Source organism: Nipponia nippon, unplaced genomic scaffold, assembly GCF_047370975.1.
Source record: "Nipponia nippon isolate SJK-2023a ecotype South Korea unplaced genomic scaffold, ASM4737097v1 scaffold_24, whole genome shotgun sequence".
Taxonomy (NCBI): Eukaryota; Metazoa; Chordata; class Aves; order Pelecaniformes; family Threskiornithidae; genus Nipponia; species Nipponia nippon.
Window position 1 is genome coordinate 1,657,475 of NW_028262341.1, and position 21,028 is coordinate 1,678,502.

The following is a 21,028-nucleotide window of genomic DNA, read 5'->3' on the forward strand; positions in this document are numbered from 1 at the left end:
GCTAAGGTTGACTCCTTTGAAGAGTTTTAATTTGGTTCTAAAAACATATTTGACTTGAAGCGTAGGAAAGAGAAGGACTGGGAAAAGCTTTCCTTAAACACAGAATCTGAGAACTTGCAAAAGTCTATTGTTTCGAAAGATTTTGTGGTTTCTGAAAACACATTGGGTTTTAGATAACTGAATCACAGCAGAATCAGGAAGCAGCCTACTTCTCTGTACCTTTAAGAGGAAAATTGGACCGATGAACTCATTCTCAGCACAGCTGGCATGGTACAGCCCTTTGCAAGTAGATGGGAATGGGAAGTTAGACCTTCAGAGCTAGTGGCCAAGTGGAATAACTTTGCAAGGATCTTTGATTTGCCTGAACTGACCTTAGTACTGCTGGCATCTAAATTACATGAATTATTTCCTTGACTTTTACGTAAGGCTTTTCACACACAGCAGCTCAGGAGAAAAAAAGGAGAAAAAAAACATAGGAAAAGACGAAGAAAAGGTGACTGTAAAGCCACAAGAGACGGGTTGAGAGAACCTATGCCAGACTAATTACTTTTTCCTTGATAGACTGCATTTCAGATTCACAATATTCTTTCAAGTGATGGGAAGCTTTTTTTGCCACAGATGTTCAGTTTGATATTTGCACATTGGCTGTAGCCACAGTCTAATTAATTTCAGATATTTCAAAACAATGGTTTCTCATAAAGAACCATTTAGGGTCTGTGTTTCACATTTAAAATTATAATCATTGTTGTGTCAGTAACATAAAACCTGTGCTTAAAAAGTGTGTAATGAAAATAGTATTTTTCATCATCTCAGGACTACGATGTAGGTAGCAGGATTTTTTTTTCTTCAGTGATAGTGCTTTAGGATTGAGACAAAGCCTAAACATTTTGCCTTTGTTGGGTTTTCTCACACAAATCTGAACATCTGAAAACAATGATTTGTCATGGGAGACATTTGGCAGCCCGAGCAAAGGTTTACTGTTTTTACTTTGCCTGAAATATTTACAAAGAAAAATATCTGACATTCACAGTAAATCAATGTTTCAGGCCTCGGACATAACTCATGGAGGAAGTCTGCCGGTCTCTATGAGAGGAGAAAAGGAGATCCCGTTTCTGGATGTGTTTTGGTTCAGGGCAGAACCCTTCTCTCTCGAGGAAGAAGGGGAGAGTTAAGCGGGATGAAAATACCTAGGGGTTGCAGAGGTCTGTTTTTGTAGCTTGATCAGCTCCTCATTTTCCCTAGCCCTCCTCTCCACTCTTAAAAGCCCTGAGGGTCTCCAGTGCAAACCACCCTCCTTCCTCCAGGGTTTTCTTTCCGTCCCGGGCTGGGGATGCCCGGGATGAGTTCCTCCTCCCTCCCACCCCGGCCCCACATTTCTGGCGGGCGGCAGGAGCACACCCCGCACAGGGAAGGGGGGAGGAGGTCTCTGCGACCACCTTCACTATCTCCGCCTGTGCCTTTGTCTCACCAGCCCGAAAGTCTCTCCCCTGTCCAGAAACCTCCATCCCACCGCGAATGCAAACCACCCCTAACGCTTAAAGGGGAGGGGAAGGCGGGGGGGGGGGGGGGAACACACGGCTTCTCCTCTGCCTCCTCTCTTTGTCGCCTGCCTCGGTTTTCCCCCGCCGGAGAGGTGAGGGGAGAGGGGGGTCGGCTCGGCTCCCCCCGCCGCAGGGCTCCGCGCCTCCGGCCCCGGGGCCGTGAGGCTCCGCGGGGGCGCCGGGAGCTCCGCGCCGGGGGCGAGCGGGGCCGGGCGCCGGGAGCCCTGGGCGGCGGGAGCCCTGGGCGGGCGGGCGGGGAGCAGGAGGAGGAGGAGGAGGAGGAGGAAGAAGAGGAGGAGCGGGGGGGATGGGGTGGTTTCTGCATCCTCCGCTTTCTTCCCAGCTCCGTGAATGGAAAGATGGGGTGGATGGTGGAGGCTACAGGGGACAACAGAGCAACCTTCAGTTTGACTGTGACGCCTGATCATTTACGAGTGCCCCGTTTGTCCTGGAGAGTGGCCTGGAGAAGGGGAGATACCCGATGACACGGGGTATGACCTGCCCTCCTTTCCTGAGGCCTGGGGTGGTGGCAGGAGCCCCACCACTTCATCCAGAAAAGGGAACAGGCCACTGGGACTGGTGCAAAGGGCCAAATTTTTCCAGAGAGATTCCCACCTTATGCATGTGTCCTCAAAGGGTTTCGTCTGCAGCCCTGAGAGGGGGCTGAGATTGTATGGGCAGGGGGAACAGAGCCCTAACCGTGCATCTCACACAACCCCCTTATGTCTGGGAGGGCTGAAGAGGCTTGTCTGAACCAATGTTGGAGAAATTCAATGTTAGTTTTCTCCTTTCATCACAACATTGTACAGACAAAGTGTGCACAGCCTCAGCAGTGAGGGTTGCGGTCTACACATGGCAAGGCAGGGAAGGCCAGGCTGGCAGAACCCCCTTCCCGTGACTTAATATGAACTGCAATGCCTTTGTGTGAATTTGGGTCAAAAAGCCTGAAAAATATGCCTGCAACTCTTTATGGTGCCTCTTTGAAAGCACCAAGTTGCATTTCTGTCAACTGGTTCCACTGCACAAGGTTTAAAGATTGAGAAATTCACAACCTAACATGGAGCAGGTTCAGTCTATTGGGATGGGGCATTGCCCAGGAGCCACGCGTGCTGTGTAGGGACTGACCCATGCAAGAGGAACTGGAGGGACTGGTGCCGGGGGGGTGGCCGTGGTAGGGAAGCTGCTGCACGCTGCCTACATTCACATGGGAGAAGGGGATCAGCCTCTCTTCAATGCCCTTGCTAGCAAGTAAGCAATTGCGGATTTAGCCTCCTTAAATGGAGGGAAGACCAACAAGCTCTGCGAAGGTGAGATAAGGGTTTCACCCAGAGGTCCAGCTCCATTCACACCCAAGCCACAGCTCACGCAAACCTGATCTGGTTTAAGCTGCCAGGTCTCCATTTCCCCCTGCTTGGCTGTCATCTCTTCCACCTCCCGCTCCTCCAGCTTGGCACTGAGGGCTGTCTTTGGAAACGAGGGCTTTGGGCATGTCTCAAACTCACTGTCAGTATAACTCCAGGGACAGAGTAGTGGAACAATAACAAGAGGCATTGAGGGAAAACTCCTCCTGCCTCTTCCTATCAGTCGTACCTGCGGCTGCCAAAAACGTGCCCAGAGCAGTGTGATCAGACACACCTACTTCTCCAGGGTTTTCTTTTCTGGCTCTGGATTTACACCTTCCTGGAAGGGGGGGGATTGTGGCACATGCTCCTCTGAAAGAGAGTGTGCCAGAGGCACTGCTCTTACCAGCGTTTTGTGCCTGGTGAAGGGTGCCTTAAGCGTCTACCACATACCAAGATAGGTACATTTTGGGAAAGGAGCTGCCTGAGGAGCACAGCAGACCCTTTATTAATTGGTGAAAGTCCCTTGTAAAAGGGTGGTTTATAGTTCTGCTTATGACTTCATCTCTGAGAAGTTTAGACAGCAAATGCAGAATCTAATCTTTAAAAAAAAGGGGGAAAAAGAAAGAAAAAAACAAAAGTGGCTGGAGATGCATAAAACTAGGGTGGAGAAGCTTGGCTCGGGAGGCTGCTGATGCGAGACTGCCTGTGAATTGGCACCGGCAGGGGAAGTTTGGAACAAGCACTGATATATTCTTTCATTGCAACCTCTGCTGAGACTGAGGAGGCAAAAGGGAAAAAGGGATTTCGGTCCCAGTCACTTTCCCCATTTCCACCGGCTTCGGGAGCCGGGCTAGAGGAGGTCTCTCCATTCTCTTCCCGGTTAATTGTTTAATTGGGGAACAATGCTCCTTTCGTACCCGCTTGCCCCTCTCCCGGAGGGCCGATGCCGGGCGAGTGGTGGGACCCATCCCGGTACTTTCGGTGCCGTTCCTGGGCCGGGGTCTGCGGGGCTCCGGGGGGTGTCTGCGGGGTCCTGGGGGGGGTGTGTGTCTGCGGGGCCTCGGGGGTCCCCGGGAGCGCGGGGGGGGGGGGGGGGGAGAGAGGCAGGCGCTGGGGGCTCTCCTGCTCCCAGCAGCTGCGGGAGCTTTGCAAATTGCAAGGAGGTTCTTGCAAGAGCTTGTGAACCCTCCTCTCCCCGAGCCAGCGCCCCTCCTCTGCAGCGCTGACGGTACAACGATATAATAATGATGGGTGGCTGAGGCTCGCATTTGAACTTGCAGCCGAGCTCCCTTTGCCCACAACTCGGTTCAGGCTCCGCAGCTGGGAGTCAGGTGCTCGCCGGCGGGGAGGGAGGGGAGACCGAGCTCTGGGAGAAGGGGAGACCCCCGGAACCACCGTCTCCTTCCAGCACTAACGAGGGGATTTACTCTTTCATGCGGCCACTGGGATCTCTGGACTAGCCCAGCCACCACGTTGTGATTTTTTGCAATCACTGCAATACACTACCTTTTAAGGTAACTATAACTCTTTTAATGCGGGTTGGTTTTTTGTGGTTTTTTGTTTCTTTTTTTTTTTCTTTACCTATGATTGCCAGCAAACACCTAGTGTAAGATTTAAAATGATTGTTTTACTGCTGGTACCTGTAAGGACAAAGAGTTGAACTACAAACCTTAAACGGGAGAGAATAGCGATGATTGGCGAATTTAAACAACCTGGGGTAAGTTCAACGACACGCGGGGGGAGAGGAGAAGGGATGCTCGGGGACCCACAAAAATCCCTTAGTGCAAAGAGGAGAACAAAGAAAACTAGAAAATAAAAGACTTTGGGGTGGGATGCCTGACAGAAGTCTTTGGTACTGGGTGTTTGAATGGCCGGGAAGGTAGAGCTGCACCTTGGTGTGCGATGGGGCTCAGGAGGGAGAAAGGAGGAAGCTATTTCGTACGGGTGTTAAATACACAAAGCGCCCGTGTGGCAGGAGGGACGAGAATGGACCTTTCCTCCGGCCACCAGGTTTTCTTGCGCCGGGAAAGGCGTGTGCTCAGTCTCCTCCGCTCTTGTGTGTTCCCCCCATTCCCCCCCCCCTTTTTTTCTTTCTTTCTTTTTTTTTTCCCTTCTTCCCCCCCCCCCCCCCCCCCCCCCGCCCTTCCCCTGATGTTCCTGGAAAGCTGCTCACGGGGCAGAGCGGGGCTGAGGTGCTCAGGCAGCATCTCTCCAGAGGAGACGGAGACGTCCAGGGGCGTCCTCTGAGCCACACTTTCATTGCTGAAAGGGGGGCGGTGGGTGAGGAGGAGGAGGATCAGAAGGTCAGTGGAGCAAAACGCCCCTTTTTACACCCACGGCCAGCTTCTCGGGGCACGGGCACTGCCTTCCCCCTCCGCTCCTCGGGATTTCGCCTTTGTTTTACACAGAAAAAGTGAGAGCATCGTGGAAGGAATTAAGGGAGTTTCGACGGCGGGAAGAAGCGGGTGGGTGTGTGTGTGGGGCCGGCATCGGCAGAGGGTCGGGATCCCCAGGGCAGGGGATGGGACCCCGCGGGCAGCCGCCATCCCGGAGGAGATCCCGGCGGCCCCCGGGCACCGTCCCCACACAAAGGGGCGACGGGGAGCGGGCGAGGGCCGGGGCCAGCCCTCATTGTCCCCCTTGTCACGTCCTCCCCGGCCACCTCCGGGCACTGGCTTTCGGGATTAAGCCCGATGGCTTTCTTTTTTTTTTTTTTTTTTTTTTAAAGGGATGAGTGTTGAAACGTGTTGCAGAAGCCTGTCCCAGGATGGAAAAGTGTAAATGTTGGGAGGGTTTGGGATTTTTTTTTTTTTTTGTGGATTCTTTTTTCTTATTTTTGCTTAAAAAGGCTGAGCGAAAGGGGAAGTTTCCTTCCCAAAAGGAGTGAGTAAGACTTGGCGGAGTGAAAGGGGCGCAGCGCCCGGCGGGGAGCCCTGCCTGTGGCGACGATGCGCGTTGGCGGGGCGGACCCGGCAGCCCCCGGGACCGCGCTGCCGGGCGGGGCCGGGGGGAGAGGCTCTGCTGGGGCCTCGTCTGTGGGGGTCGACGACGGCCGCTGCTCAGGCGTGTCCTGGATCCGCCGGGGGGGTCCGAGGCGGGCGGAGGGAGGACGGGTTGGCGGGGAGCGGCGGGCCGGGGCCGGGACCGGGGCCGGGGGGTCCCGCCGCGGGCGGGCGCGGCCCCGGCCGCTCTCGAGGAACGGGACGGGCCGGGCGCGGCGGCGGCAGCACCGCGGCGCCCCCTGGCGGCGAGCCGGCGCGCTGGTCGTTTCTGTAGTCGCTCGTTTCCCGCCAGAGGGCTCCGGTTTCCCCTCACCTTCAAGAGGAGGGGGAAAAAAAAATCATAATAATAAAATAATTTTTAAAAAATGTCGCCGCGGCGTTTCGGGCTGTTCCTTGCGCTCCCCGGAACGACGCGGGAGCCGACACCGTCGATGGCCCCCCGTCGGGTGGTGGTTGACAGCGGGGCGGGACCGGCGAGTTTCCCGCCTGCGGCCGGGCCCGCCGGCGCCGCGGGCTCAGGGCGGGCGGGCGCGGGGGCGCTGGTCTCGGCTGGGACGCCGTCGCGGGGCCCAGCTGAGGGGGGGATAAGAGCTCCCAGTGCTAATGCCCGACGCTGGACGAGCCCGTAAACGCGCCAAAGAAACCCTCGTCCAGCCGTCACACTGGTCCTTGTGCTGAGCCCCACGATGGTGGTGCAGGGTTGTGCCCGCGGGCGCCGTGAGCTGCATCGTTACATCCTTTTCCCATTGCCTGTCCTCGCACGTGCCTCTTGCTCCCATCACCGTGCCGGTGGTGCGGGTGCTGGGGAGAGGTGGGGCAGAAGAGGTCCACAGCTCTCCTGCAAAGCAGGCTGGCAGGCAAGGAGGCAGAGCCGCGTTTGGGGTGAGGCGGGAAGGAGCACGGGGCGCGCCTGGCTCCGCAGGCATGCGAGCTCTGCGGGCTCCGCTCCATGCGCTGCCTCTGACAATTTTCCGCTGCTTCTCTGTGAGGCTGTCCAAGAGCCCAGAGCCACTTCTGGCATAAATTAGCGCAGGCCTGGGAGGGATGTCCTCAGGCAGCAGCTTCTCGGCAGCTGCCAGAGCGAGGAAGGCCAGAACACGCTGTGCTCTGGTCACTTTTCCCGTCTGCGCCTCTGCCGGCACTGGGGGCTGGAGGCAGGGCTGCTCACCTTGTTGAGGCTCCAGCGTGGGAAGAGTTCCCCCTGCGGCTGCTGGTGCTGGAGGTGGTGAGGAAGCGATGATGCAGGTGCCCCTAGGACCTTCTCGGAGGCCTTAGGAGGACCTTTGCAAGTGATAACGGGCTAAGCGGCCGCCACTGATGAATCAAATGCAGGCTGAGTCCACCATGTGGCAGCACAGTGGGCTAATTAATCACATGGCAGAGACGTGGTGAAACTAGCAAAGTTAATTAGGCAGCACTTACGGTGAGGTTGATACATGTCAGCAATTAACAGTCAGATGACATAGAAGGATGAAGGACTGCAAAAGCAAAAGAAAGTGCAGACTGTGTGCGTTTGAGAAAGGATAGCAGCTGTGAACGTTTCGGGCAGAGCTCGGAAGGTAGCAAGATGTGTGCTACATCTGGGATCGGTCATTTCTAGCTTGCTGGGTTTCACTGAAAAGCTGTGTAATTTATTGTTTTACCCATTAGTAGGAGCAGCAACCTCAATTCACTTCTCTAGTGCCAGGTTCTGTTAGGGTTCCCCCCCCCCCTTTTTTTTTTTTTATGTGAACCTGACTTTCATTATGGAGACAAGGAGGGTAAATGGGCAGAGGCTGCTTTTTACGTGTTTAAGGAACATGTCCAGCTTTCACAATACAGCTGTAAAGCATGTACTGAATCAATCTCAGTGTGACCTGAGAAGCGGCAGCCTTTAAAGACAGTGTCACCTCTATGACAGTATATAATTTCTCATTGTCCCAACTTCAGAGAAATTTGGAATAGTTTTTGGATGGTAGATTTTAGTCTGTTGCACATCAGGACAGTTCACTGTCTTTTTTAACCTGGAGTTTAAAACAGAGAGACATGATGTTCTCCCATCTGGTTAAATTAAAATAGCATTGGTGTGAGATCAAGCTTACATTGTAAACTAAACACGAGCTGGAATTTGATCAGAACTTATTGCTCCTACGAGTTTTTGCTGTGGTAAGGGAAGGTAGCAGTGCCTGCAAAAATAGAAGCCCTGCTCTCTCCCCACAGAGAGAACCTCTGCTGCTGTTTTTTAAAGATGTGAAGTTTTTCAAGGACTTGGCATCTTTTTGTTAAAAGACGGTGTGCTCAGGGTTGCACACGGTTTAAAAACGTAGTGCAAATTACTGCTGTAGATTGGTCTGCCTGTAGTAGCTCCTAATAAAATAGATCAGTCCAGTTGGAAACTAACCAGCAGGCAACCCAAGTTTGGTCACATTAAGTGAGATACTTTTTTAACAGAAGGTGGAAATTAAACACTTACTCAAGTCTTGCAGTCTTGAGTTGGCAAGATTTTCTTACTGTGTCCATAGTATTACAGCTTTCTCTTACTCTAGGTGTAGTGACACCAAGGGGAAAAAAAAAAGCTCGTGGAAAAAGGTAGGGTTAGAAGGATTTTGGCTAATTACAGCGGACTGAGAGGCAGTATGGCAGCCAGCCAGCAGACGCCTTTGCAAATTGTAGAGTGCAGGAATGGGAAATACAAACCAGTTTTAGAGCAGGGATTTTGCTCAGGAGGCTACAAGGGAGCACAGTCAGCTCCAGCCTTTGCCAGCAAAACAGGAGGAGGCAGGAGCAGTCACATCTGATAGCAGTGGCCTGGAAATGTGGGCAGCACTGCATGGGAATCAGGGTGCTAGGTGTAAGCAGCAGCTTCTGCTTTGCCTGTGACTCTTGAGGAGGATTGCTGGTACCAGGTTTGCAGAGCTCTGCTCTCTCCTAAGCTAGGCTGCCCTGGGGGGCTGAGTGAGGTAAGGCCGTTATGATCTTCATGCTGTCGTTTGGAGAGGGTGTCAGGGGTAATTGCACATGTAGTTCTGGCAGCTGTAGTGGAACCGCACTCAGTAACCCAGGGAATGTTTATGGCACCCCACCAAGGACCAGAGTGTGAAAACCCTCGTGCATGGAGGGTTGCATGGGAATCATGCTTGTGAGTGTAAGGGCTGAAAATCAGATCCTTCGCCCAATGTTTTTCATTGCTTGGATAAGCACCTCGGGGTAAAGGAGATTTAGAAAAAGAAAACGTTGAGAGATGATTTTCCGAGAGTTGGGTGGGAATTCTTGGCAGGTGTCTCATATTAAGCTCCATGCTTAAACAGCGCAATTTTTTTGAGCTATCTGAGCTATTGGTGCAGCAGGTGTAATTCCTGCACTACTCAGTTAAAGGCTAATTAGCCATCACGGCCATGAATGCTACCTTCTGTACCAATGGTTGAGTTCAGCAGTCACAGGATATCTTGAAAATTATCTTTCCACAGTTGTCTTTCTGTTTTCATATTTCATTGTGGGTGTATGTATTGCATCTAGTGACTGGAAGCTGAAGATGTGAGTTTTTTTGCAGTAAGATTCCTCAAATTGCATTTGTAATGCAGTCATTAACATGCCATCGGAGGATCAGTGCTCTGTGCTTGTGTGCAAAGTGGAGAGGAATGGGAAGATGGGGTCCTCCCTGTACTCTGGACTTACGGTGTAGGGTTTGTTGTCTTACCAAATGTGGAGTGGTTACACCACCTCTTGTCATGACAGTATTGCAATGAGCTTCTGAGGGCAATGGACTTCCCATTGGCATGTGCCAGGTACGCAGGTACTCCTGGTCAGGGCCGGTGCAGTGGAGCAGGTGATGTTTGCAACATGCAACCAGCCCTGTTTAGGTGTGGCATGCCCCTCTTCCAGGAAAAAGAAAATTCTTTATTCTTTTTCTTGGCAGATTTCTTTGATTCCCTTGTTTCTGGTCCCGAAAGCCAAGGTTGCCTTCTGGGGGAGGAGGGAGATAAAGTGTATGGGTAAACATGGAAAGCTAAACTTGTAAACAGTTTGTTCTAGATTTTTGTCTAGCTGTTGATGTAGCCAGTGTGTGACACATGGGAAACACATGTGGACAGAACATCTCAAAAGAAGGTCTTGAGCCACTCTGCTTTCACAGGGGTCAGACCTTTCGCATTGTCTTGCAGGCGGGTCCAGCATTCACCGCCTTTGAAGGTGAAGAAGGCTGTTGGTCTTCTTTTTGTGCTCTCTTCAGAGTGCTTGTGTTACTACTGTAGGAACTAGTCTGCAGTGGTTTTGGTGCTTGAGGCTTCCAGCAGTTTCAAGATACAAGGGTTGCTTGAAGGGCCTTATAGTCTGTCCACATCTGTAGGCTCAGCATGACCTCTCATTTTTTTAAAATGTTGTGTAATGATGAGGATCATTTAAGTGTTTATCTAAGCAAACACGTGACTATTTCAGAGCTGGTCCATTGCATTAAAAGGACCTCAATGTGTGCAGCTCTTATCTTGTGCAACCTCCTCATCCATAACAACCTTCTACAGGGAATTACTGGGGCATACATAGTATACCAGGGCACAGTATAGATTTTTCAAGTTAGTTGTTAGTTGTTAGTTGTTTCAAGCTAGTTGTTAGTTGTTAGTTAAGTCAATTTAGCCACTTCTGTTTTCTTCATGTACAGCTTGTCTTGTGTAATTGTAGGGAGAGATAAAACGCTGGCTGGATGGTGTAAGGGGTATGTGTTAGAGACTTCAGAAAAAGTTTTATGGCAGATAGGGCTCAAACTGAATGAAGTCAAAGAAGTCTTGGTTCTTGTTTGGTACTCAGTCATAAAAAGTGCAAATTCCATGCAGTTAATATTGCAAAATAAGTGATATCACCTTATACACTCAGCTCTATTGAATGGCCAAAGCAGAGACGGGGCGTCTTTGGCAGCATGCAGTCTGCTCTACGGAAAGCAGCTGTATTCTTTCCTCCACGCCCTGGGAATAGGTTCCAGCATATGTTTCCCAGTGCAACCAGCTGGTTCTGGCCATCCACTTATAGGGAATGAAAAGCTCTTGGGTTTTTAGCCCTTTCGGGTGGAATTTTTAACATGATGCTGTTATGTTAGAGATTGCCTCATTGGAAGGGCTTGGCTTGAGATGTTTTGCATCTTTTCTGAACTCTTCAGCCGTTACAGGATAGATGCCAATTCACACAGACTCATGTGAAATTTGGGCTGCAGCTGTAAGCTGTGGAGAAAACTTTCCTGACATTGAACACGTCACCGGTAGTTTTCTGAACATGTTTCTCTGTGTGTCTTGCTATCATGTTCAATATACCTCGTGGAGGTTTTTGAATGTATTAGTTAATGTTTTAACCCTAAGGCATGATATGTAAGTACTAAAGAACTAAAATGCTAACATAAAAAATGCTAAAATACACATGTGCAATACAAGTTCTATAGTTATAACACAGATGTATATCTATTAAGTCTCTGTTTCACTGCTCCTCAAAGCGGTTCAACTGTAATCTCTCTTGGACAGGAAAAAAGTATCAGTTCAGGTTACTTGCCCAAGTAAAGAACCCAAGTAGCATATTTTGACAGCAGTATCAGGAAACTCAGGATGTTGTGATAAAAGTTTTTCAACGCTAGTGTTTGACAAACTATAGCTGAAAGTTATTTCTTATGTTGTCTGGATAGTACATATGTGTAACTATATGGAAGAGGGACTATTTATAAACCCTTTAGAGCAGTTGACGTTTATGGGACTTGTAATGCCTTTGCTAGCATACCTTTGAAATTTTTGGCATATTTACAAATTCAACGTGTGTAACTAAGAACTGGAATAAAAATTAAGATCTACCATTATGAACGTGCAATATATTGTTGTGTACGTACAATATATGTGGAGAACTTTTCATCTGTTGGAAGGTGGAGCCTGTAAAGGAAGTGAGAAGCAAACCCAAAGGGAACTGACATGTCTGAGTGTCACTCTGGACTCAATAATCTGAAACTCATTATGAATCTGTATTCGATAGGGACACACTGTCATTATAATAAGTTTCCACCATAAAATATTATATGGAGGAAACTTGAAAGCAGGAAGTCATCTGGCAACGTACTAGCAGATGGGAAGGATCATAGTGCGGACATTGACTCACCATCAAAATTCATGAGAAGTTTGTCATGGGAGCCCTTTCGGACATGAACCGGGCTGTTAGCTGTTGTTAAATGGCAGGGTAGTTTGTGTTATGGACATAAAACTACCCAGAGGTTGGATCTGAACTGACAACACCACACCAGGAAAAAGTAATTGGATTATACCTATACACTGCTACTACTGTATAGGAAGAAATTTAAACCAGTGAATAAAATGGCAGGAGATTAATATATTAAGAGTCATTCACTGTCCTGCTGAACATCTTTTTTAAGTAGATGACTGCTTCTAGTATCAATGACAAATACTGATGTACTGAGTTATAACACCTGATAACTACACAATGCAATACTAACCACTTACTCCTTTGTTCTTTATTTGTAGGTCAAGATGTTGTTAAGTATAAAAAGTATCTTATGGATGTACTCTACGTTAGTTATAACATATATGCTACCTAAAGGTAAGTCTGTTATACACAGAACCATTTATTAAAATTCACTTTAGTGGTTCAGTCGGTAGGCTATTTCCCAGGACTCAGGAAACAACCCAAATTCAGGAGACTGAGTTTCTGGTCTTGCCTCTGCCACTGTCTTTGCTGCACTGTGTAACAAACTTTGTTTCCATTTTTCTCCTCATGGCCTTATTGATTTATATAGAAAACGCTTGGTGGGTAGGGATGTTTTTGACAAGGTTTTTGCATGCCTGTCTGATGTCTTCTGAGGTTTGTAAGTGCCATTACTATAATTCAAGTAGTAATGAAGAAAATGCCATGGGATTACATTGTGTAAAACAAAATATATTGTCTTCTCCAAATATTCAGGAATGAGTTTTAATCCTTTAACCTATGCTTCTGAAATATTGGACCTGTTGGCCAAATATGTCTCGCACCTTCATTTTCCGTGATCCACTAAGGAGCTCCTTGCAGTAGATGAGGTGATGGGTGACAGAGGGGCTGATTTTAGTGGAGGGCAGACACCTTCCATGGGAGCTTCAGCCTGGTGCCATGGAAAGACCAGCAAGCAGTGCTGGCAGCACAGGAGCAGGAGCAGGTTCCTGGGACAGACCTAGCCAGACTGCAGAGTTTTGGGGCTACAGGAATACTGGTTTGGCATACCTCCCAGTCAGATCCCAATGCATGTGCATGCCACAGCAGCCTTTTGGGTCTATAGGTCACAGCTCACACCCTCTCTGTATTTGGGGTGAAAGTTGCCACGTGCAAGTGGGATACAAGGGAAGCCAGTAGCCCCAGTTTCTGCTTTCCTCTGTGATCTGTCAAGGAGCAGTTGGGGACATGCCTCTGGAGTGGGCAGTCTGGCTGCCACCCCACTGCTGTGGAGGGGCTGCCCTGAGCTGCCCTGGTGGGAGGTCCCTTGGCTGCTGGGGTCCAGAGCAAGGACATGTTAGGGCAGCTGCAGGTCTTTGATTTGGGTGGAAAGGAGGAGCCCTTACTACTTCTCTTGGTGATTACATGCTAACACTGAAGTATGTATTCATGTGTGGTTGCCATGGTTATTTGGAAGTTTGAGTCAAACCTTTAGTAAGGAAAGGTCCCTACAGCTGCTGCAGACTCACAAAATTGGGATAATAGCTTTCCTAAGCCTCAAAGCAAGACTTTTCTTGGTTTTTGGTTTTTTTTTTCTTTTCCTTCCAGGAACTCCTCAAACCGTTTTTAGCCTTTGGGAAAATCAAATGTACTCATTTTTTTTCCCAGCTTGAACATTGTTGCTAGCAAAGTCTTTAGGTAGTCCTGTAAGATAAAGAAAAAGACCATTGCGCTTAGTGGAGCCAACTAAAACAAGTGGTTTGTTTTCCCTCAAGCAGGTTGGGAGCACCATCCTTTACTATTTCCTACCATATCTTCCTCCTTAAAGCTGGTTTCGTTTTTCCATTCTTCATTAAACATAAAACAGGCCAGGAAGATTAGACTTGTCCTCAGGGACAACAGACTCAAAGTTTCAGGCAGGGGGCAAGCCACTAAAACTGAGCTTCCATTTTCTTATTTGTGGAAGGCTGAGACTGATTTGGTTATTAAATGTCAAGCTTTTTTTTTCTCCCCCCATATTTTTACTTAGTAAAATACCTGTAAGTGTGGACTGATGTATGGATCTTGGATCCACAGCTGACATATAATTATTTGTTTGTATGAAGCGTTCAGAGAGGCAAAGTAAGCGATTGTCAGAAGAGGTCATGCACTTGCAATGTAAGTCTAAACGGTGAACTTGGAAGTTTTTATTTGATAAGCTACTTATACTTAAAGGGAGCTTATAAGAAAAATGGAGAGATACTTTTTACCAGAGCAGTACAAGGGACAACAGTTTTAAACTGAAAGAGAGTAGGTTTAGATTGGACATAAGGAAGAACATTTTTACAATAAGGGTGGTGACACACTGGAACAGGTTGCCCAGAGAAATTGTGGATGGCCCATTCCTGGATGTGTTCAAGGTCAGGTTGGATGAGGCTTTCAGCAACCTGATATGGTAGAAGATGGCAGGGGGGTTGGACTAGATGATCTTCAGAGGTCCCTCCCAACCTAAACCACTCTCTGATTCTAAGTTATAGCTTTCTTTAAGGCAGAAATGTCTGTTTTAAGATATAGGAAAAGGAAGACCTGCTAGCAATAATTAGTCAGCTTCAAAATGGAGTAAATGGTAGTACATCACCCACATGAGGAGAGGTCTAAAGATAAGCTGTTACCTGAAAATCAACCTTGGGATGGAGAACATGTAAGGAGACAGAATAAGTAAGGCAAAGGAATCTGACAAGAAATTTAAATCTAACATTTCTGTTATCACCTATTGGAAGTCTTTTCATGTTTACTTAAGGCATAGTTCCATGGTCAGTCTAATCCCACATACATTTTAGCAGTAGGTGGGATAGTCCTGCCCCCTTTCCATCCCCTGGTCCTAGTTTTCGTGCTTTTCTTTGTGTTGACACTAGTATATGGGTATATGGCCAGCTGAATCAGGTAAATGACTTGTTTGAAAGAGTGTATGGCATTTCCTGCAGGTTATTTTTCCACTGGATCAGACCTTTGATCTGACTCACTGCCTTGCGCACATGCTAGTGCTGGCAGAGTTCAGGGATTGGGAATGCATCACTGGAAGTGAGAAGGAGTGGGATGGATCTTTAGAGTGGTAGAACATGAGATGGCACCTTTAGATGTCCCCTGACTTACTCCACCTTTTATCACCTCTTAAATGGCTTGTATTGTCTCCAGAGTAGAATTTTTAGTACTTAAGCAAGTTCCATATGAACATCTTGGTAAGGGCTTCTTAGGACTATAGACCAGGTTCTGTCTTGTCCTTATTTGCCTGAATATTTCAGAAGGAATTCAGAAAGACCATCATGTTCCTAGAATACACTGTGAACTTTGTGGGTTTTATTTTTGACGTTGGGGGCCATACTTTTGCCATAGAGAGTCTTAAACATGTTCAAAGTATGGCCGTGGTGAAGAAGACAAAAAGATGAAAAAATTTTTCTTTTTCAGGAATTGATCCAATAGAGTCTGTGGGATCAACTCATATCCTTCTGTTTTGTAGAAATGTCAGTCAGTTTGTGTAACAACATTTTTGAGGATGAGTGTCACAAGGTTACAGACAATCTTTACAAGTACAGCTGTTTCTTTTGTTTAAAAATACTCTAAAATATATCTCTGCATTTTGAAGAGTTAGTCATCTTAAGTTTCAACTTTTTTCTTTTTAAATGCTGAATTCAAATATAAAATTGAATCCTTGAAATCTTTCATGAAACACAAATTCCCATGCTTCCATTCCCACAATGGATTGGATCACTCTATTTGATTTAATTAAATTTAATTGAATAGTCACTTCAATATGATGCATCGCAACATTTCCTTTAAAAAACTTTCAGGCAAAATTGTTCTGAAAGTTTAAAATTTTGTTTTCAAGAGTCATATGGGAAATTTGTCAAAATCAGCAGTTAGTTTTGAAGTATAAATCCTGGAATCTGTCAGTCTTAATATTAAGTTGTAACAAAACTGAAGCTTAATTTAGAACACAGCAAGATATAAGCATGCAAAGTTTTATGCATTCACCACTAATCATTATTCCCGTCTTTGTTTTCTCTTCCACTTTCATTTTTGTGAATGGTCACATTCATAAATACCTAGCATGTTTGCATGGCATGCTCGTTAGATTTTATGTAGCAACAGAAGTATTTTTCCTTTGAGGGCAAATTGAGAATGGTCTTGCATGGCTTCTTTAAGACTTTAAATTCTCAGAAGATGTGTGTCAGGAAGGTAGCAGGAAATACGGTGTAAGCTTCTGGGGTCACAGGAGTGCCCCTCTGCAAGACCTTTGCTGTTTGCTCCGGTACACATGAAGGATTAATGACAGAAGTTCATGAGCAAGGTTTGCACCTACTGCTAGCATGGCATTTACTCACTTTGAGCTAGCTGGTGTTAGGATATTGTAGTTTACAAGCTGGACCTTGTGATTTTGATCAGTGTTGGTGTTTATCTTATCCATTTTAATTGACTGTTTATCATGCCATGAGTGAGTATGCTTTCATGAAAGCCCTGTAATCCACAATACAGTATAAATCCCCTAGATTGCAGTGTGTGATATGTTCTTTCAAAGGTATATGAATAATATACTCGTTTAAACATCGGTTTATCTGATCATGTTTATGTTCTATATGTGCTATAAAATATATGTGTGCATGCCTATGATGTCTGCATATGTTATGTTGAGTTCTGCAGCTGATATTTACAGTGGCATGGCTTCCTGTGAGTTTCTTGCAGAATATGAAAGTAGTTGGTTCTTCATCACTCTATGCCTCCTTCTTTTATTCTGGTTGCTCAGACCACAGATCACCTGGTAAAGAACTCAGTGAGGGTTTTTGTTGGGTCTCAATCTGTTACCTTTGCTGTCAAAGTTTCCTACAAATTTGTGTAAGTAAGTGGTGCATTCATTTTAATTTATCATTATCTTCATTAAAAGATTTATGGTTAATGAAAAGACTTCTCTTAGACTCAGTGTTAGTAGTCAGATTAACAGAACACATAATTTCATTGATCCTTTCTATTGCTGCTGATAGGCAGGGCAGTATACCATATGTCTAGGCAGGTTTTTGATGAACTGAAAAATGAGATTCAGTTTTTTCTATCTCATAAATTTGGCTTAAAATAAATAGAATCTTCTATTCTTTAAGCATGTGGTTTTTGTCTGCATACTCAGTAGCAACATTCTGTTCAGTTAAGCTTAATAGCAAAATTGCTCCACTAAGCAGTGTCGCTTCATGTAGGACATTATTTTCTTCAGACTTCTTGTCCATTACAGACCTACTGGTCTGGTCATTATGGTTAATGTAATACAAAAGGGCAGAATTCTATCCTTTTTTTTTTTCCCCCCCTCTTTAGATTTCTATTTTAAGGGTTTTGTAACATTTACAACAGAAAAAAATGTACAAATTCTAGGGAAAGAGACTTTGTTCTCAAGCAAGACATTCTTCTGTAGTTTGTCTCCCACTTCAAAAGAAAGATATCGAGCTATATGTCATTGGTAGGATAAGTTGACTTTGCCGCTGAAATGGTAGACTGGGAGGACCTAAGGCAGTTTTGCTGAGGAAAAAAACCATGAAAAGTCAAGCTGGAATTTTTATTTTTTTAAAGAAAGAGTGTGCCACATGCCATCATCCCCATGATAAACTGATACAAATGCATAGCCATAGCTTTAGATTTGGAGAAAATAAGACAGTAATAAGTTGTGGCAAAATCCTACCCAGTAAGTTAGACCTGACAGGACTGTCTTCTGTCAGGACATCGCATGGGAGAAGTTTTCATTCTGCATTCTGTTCCTGCTACTTATTCTGGTGCTGGAGATATTTAATATTTAAACAGGGGAAGACAACAAAAATACCCAACTGCTAAGGCACGCTATCTGCTGAGTCTGCCCATAATCTGACTGCATTGTGCTGGTCTTGGCCCAACTCTGTAGTCCCATCATATTGTACAAATCTCTCATTGATTTTGCTGGGAGTTCTGCCAAGATATATGTTTGTGGCGAGGTGATTTGGACTTAGCTGTGTATGTTATTTCTTTATTGTCTATGTATTTTCCCTAATTATGCGTGAGTGATACATATTAATTAGCAACAGAAAAAAATCCTTATATTATTTGCCAACCAGCTTAGTCATTTCAAAATCATCCTCTTGTTTAAGAGTACATGATGTTATAAGTATTGTAGGTCCTACATGGTGAGGTGGAGATATGGTATAAAACTGTGTTGGCAAATACCTGCTTTTTTCATCTTGTGTTCCATTTACAAACAGTTACAAAATGTTTTGTTCATATTTTTGCCCTCCATGTCCCCTCTAAGGAATAGTCTATCACATACCATTGATAGTGGCTGAAAAGGACACATAATATGGAGTATAAGCATAGGGAAAATGCTAAAGGAACAAAAGGGGTACATGGATTAGCAGAAGATACTGATGCTTTCTGCATTGGCCAGTAAATTCTGATTGACTAACTAACTTGGACTGCTGCAACAAATCAAACTTTCTGAAACTGTGCAAGAACATCACTTAATCTTACATTTCAGTGCCAAATTTTTTTTTTTTTTCAGCAGGGAAAACCTTCTCCCCTCTTGTCAAAACAAAGCTTTTATGTAGTGTTTTGTAATGATTTCTACAGTTAGATGGGCATGTTTGTAGCTACATGGTCTCTTATTCTGAATGTAGCAGAATTTAGGAGAAATCTAGTTTGCATATTACAGTGACATATTTTTTGCCAACGGTTTCAGTCTGCTGATGTGAAGACACAAATTTTAAAGAGGAAGTTTCCTCAGGGTTCAGAGCTGATATTCCAGATCAGTCATAACCAGAAACAGCATTCTCAAAAGTTTATTAAAATTCTGTCAGTCAGGATAATTATAACTAGGCCATTTTTCATTTAAGAAGTTTCTATAATGTATATAGATGACAAGAGATCATAATAAATACTAAATATTTTGAGATTGATTTTAATCTCCCACCTGTGCAATTTGGCAGTAATTCCATCAGAACTGATAGGACTGAGTATTCAGTCTGTTTCTTTATATCTACCCCACTGTAACTCAGTGAAGTTTCAAGAAATTAAAGGTGATATAAAAGGCAGTGGTGATTCAAGACTGTATGTCTTCAGGATAAAACCAGTCCTTTCTAGTTTTAGCAATCAATTGACTCTAGGTGAGTTGAGTTTTAATTTCTTTATGGAAATAAAAAAAAAAACCCTCAATGGAAATTTTTTTTTCCTAAAGAAATGTTTATGCAATCAAAGCCTTTGAGATAATCTTTAGTCTTCAGTAACTTCTACAGGCTTGTCTTCAAGCCTTGTGAATTCTCCAGTCATTAATTTTGTATTGGACCTGTTTTTGTCTTTCCCTTTTTTACAAATACATTCTTGCTAGGTCTGGGCCTGAAGTGGATGAAGTGATTGGTTGGTTTGACTATTAAATGTGAGTTGTACCATCACCGGTCTGTTTACGAGTTGATGGAAGAATGAATATCACAGAGTGAGCATCTTGCTGGTAAATGTGCTCAGACAGTGCCGTTCTATGTGAACTTTTCAGCTGAACTTTGGGTGCAACGCAGCTGTTTTGACACAGCACTACCCCATTGTTGTTGTACTCTCTCTCGTCTAATCAGTTTTGATACAGTCATCTTGAGTGTATCTGCATTGTGTTCCCAAGAATTTCTAGTTAGGTAGGCATGGATGGAAAGGACCTGAGGACTTCCATTCAAACTTCTGGGTCTTCCTTGGTCAGTCCAACAAACAAAAAGTTTCTTTTTCTAGTTAGTACTTTATTATTAAAATGCTTGGCCTGTTCTGTTGAACCTTTTTAGATAATACTATTAATACTTTATCCTCTATAAATTCATCTGTCTCTGTTAAAAATAATCAACTAAATGAGCAATTTTACCTTCCCCCACCCCCCCTTTTTTTCCTTCTTTTTTTTCCCCCCAGAATCTTCTAATCTCTGTGGAGAGGTGATATTTTTGATGATAGGTAAATAACTAGATAATTTTCATGTGCTCATGTCTCCTATTTCATGTATCACTCTGTTGGTGGCTAGTAGTTGAAGTTATTGTATTTCAAAAATTTATGAATCCTAGCTCACTTCAAATTAATGATCAGCATGTTCCACCTTTTAAAAAATGTTAGAGTGCAGGACAGTGAAAGAGGTAACATAGACACTGTTGTGCATTAGCTTTTAATCTTCATTAAGCCATTATGTGTGGTGAAGTAACATCACATAAAAAAATAAATCTAACAGAAATCCTCTCTTCAGGCAGTTGCTGTGTGCAGTTTGGATGAACAGTAGTCAACTTTCCCCTCAGGATATTGTCAGATGGAAGCATTTCACTGTAAAGTGTTTGCAGCTGGAGATGTCATAAAAAATGATAAAGGTCCTATCATGTCAAGTCTGAGCCAAGTAGGGACTTTCTGTGCTCTTTACTTCCTTCTTTGATTTAACATCCTGAAATACTTTATTTCTGCAATTTGTTAAAGTCCCTGAGGCTACAAGGAAATAATTTAAAAAAAATGACTATCTGGGAGAATCTCACTGGAAAGGCTTTTGTTTCAGCATGTATGCAATAGAAAGAGTTAACCCTTGAAAGAATAATGGAGTAAGGGATGTCATGTATTAAAAGTCATAGGCTATGTTTTACTCTTGGGACAGGAGCAAATGAACAAGCTACTGTGAGGTAGGGGAAGGTGTAGTAGCTCCCCTGTATGCATGCTTTTGGCCAGCAATAGATGCGAGGTAACTCGTCATCTTTCCCTCAGAGTGGTCTTCCTCCTATGAAGTAAAATAACAACTCTTACAGTTCATCTGTCATCTAAAATTTCAAAACAGTTTCCGAAGAAGGTCAGTAACATGGTAATTGTAACAAATGGAGAAAATAAGTCAGAGAGCAGTGAATTAAATTTGCCCAAACAGAAAAGGGCTCCATCAGCAGCCTAGGATATTGGTGCAAACTTTTTTTTTGGCTTATACTCATCAGTCCTGTTACAAATCAGCTAAGATTCATGTATTTCAGGT

At 45.2% G+C, this 21,028-nt stretch overlaps 1 protein-coding gene across 4 annotated transcripts in view; it reads left to right on the top strand.

The window, feature by feature from the left end:
• Positions 1 to 4,269: 4,269 nt before the first annotated feature.
• Positions 4,270 to 21,028, top strand: part of VCAN (versican) — a 114,979-nt gene continuing 98,220 nt past the window's right edge. For 3 of the 4 annotated variants that reach the window (XM_087761538.1, XM_087761540.1, XM_087761541.1), the window contains exon 1: positions 12,359 to 12,441. In XM_087761538.1, the coding sequence (XP_087617664.1) occupies positions 12,372 to 12,441 (70 nt within the window). In that variant the 5' untranslated portion in view covers positions 12,359 to 12,371. Of the gene's footprint in view, positions 4,399 to 12,358; positions 12,442 to 21,028 lie in introns of those variants that run through there. The other variant, XM_087761539.1, reaches the window with a different exon arrangement.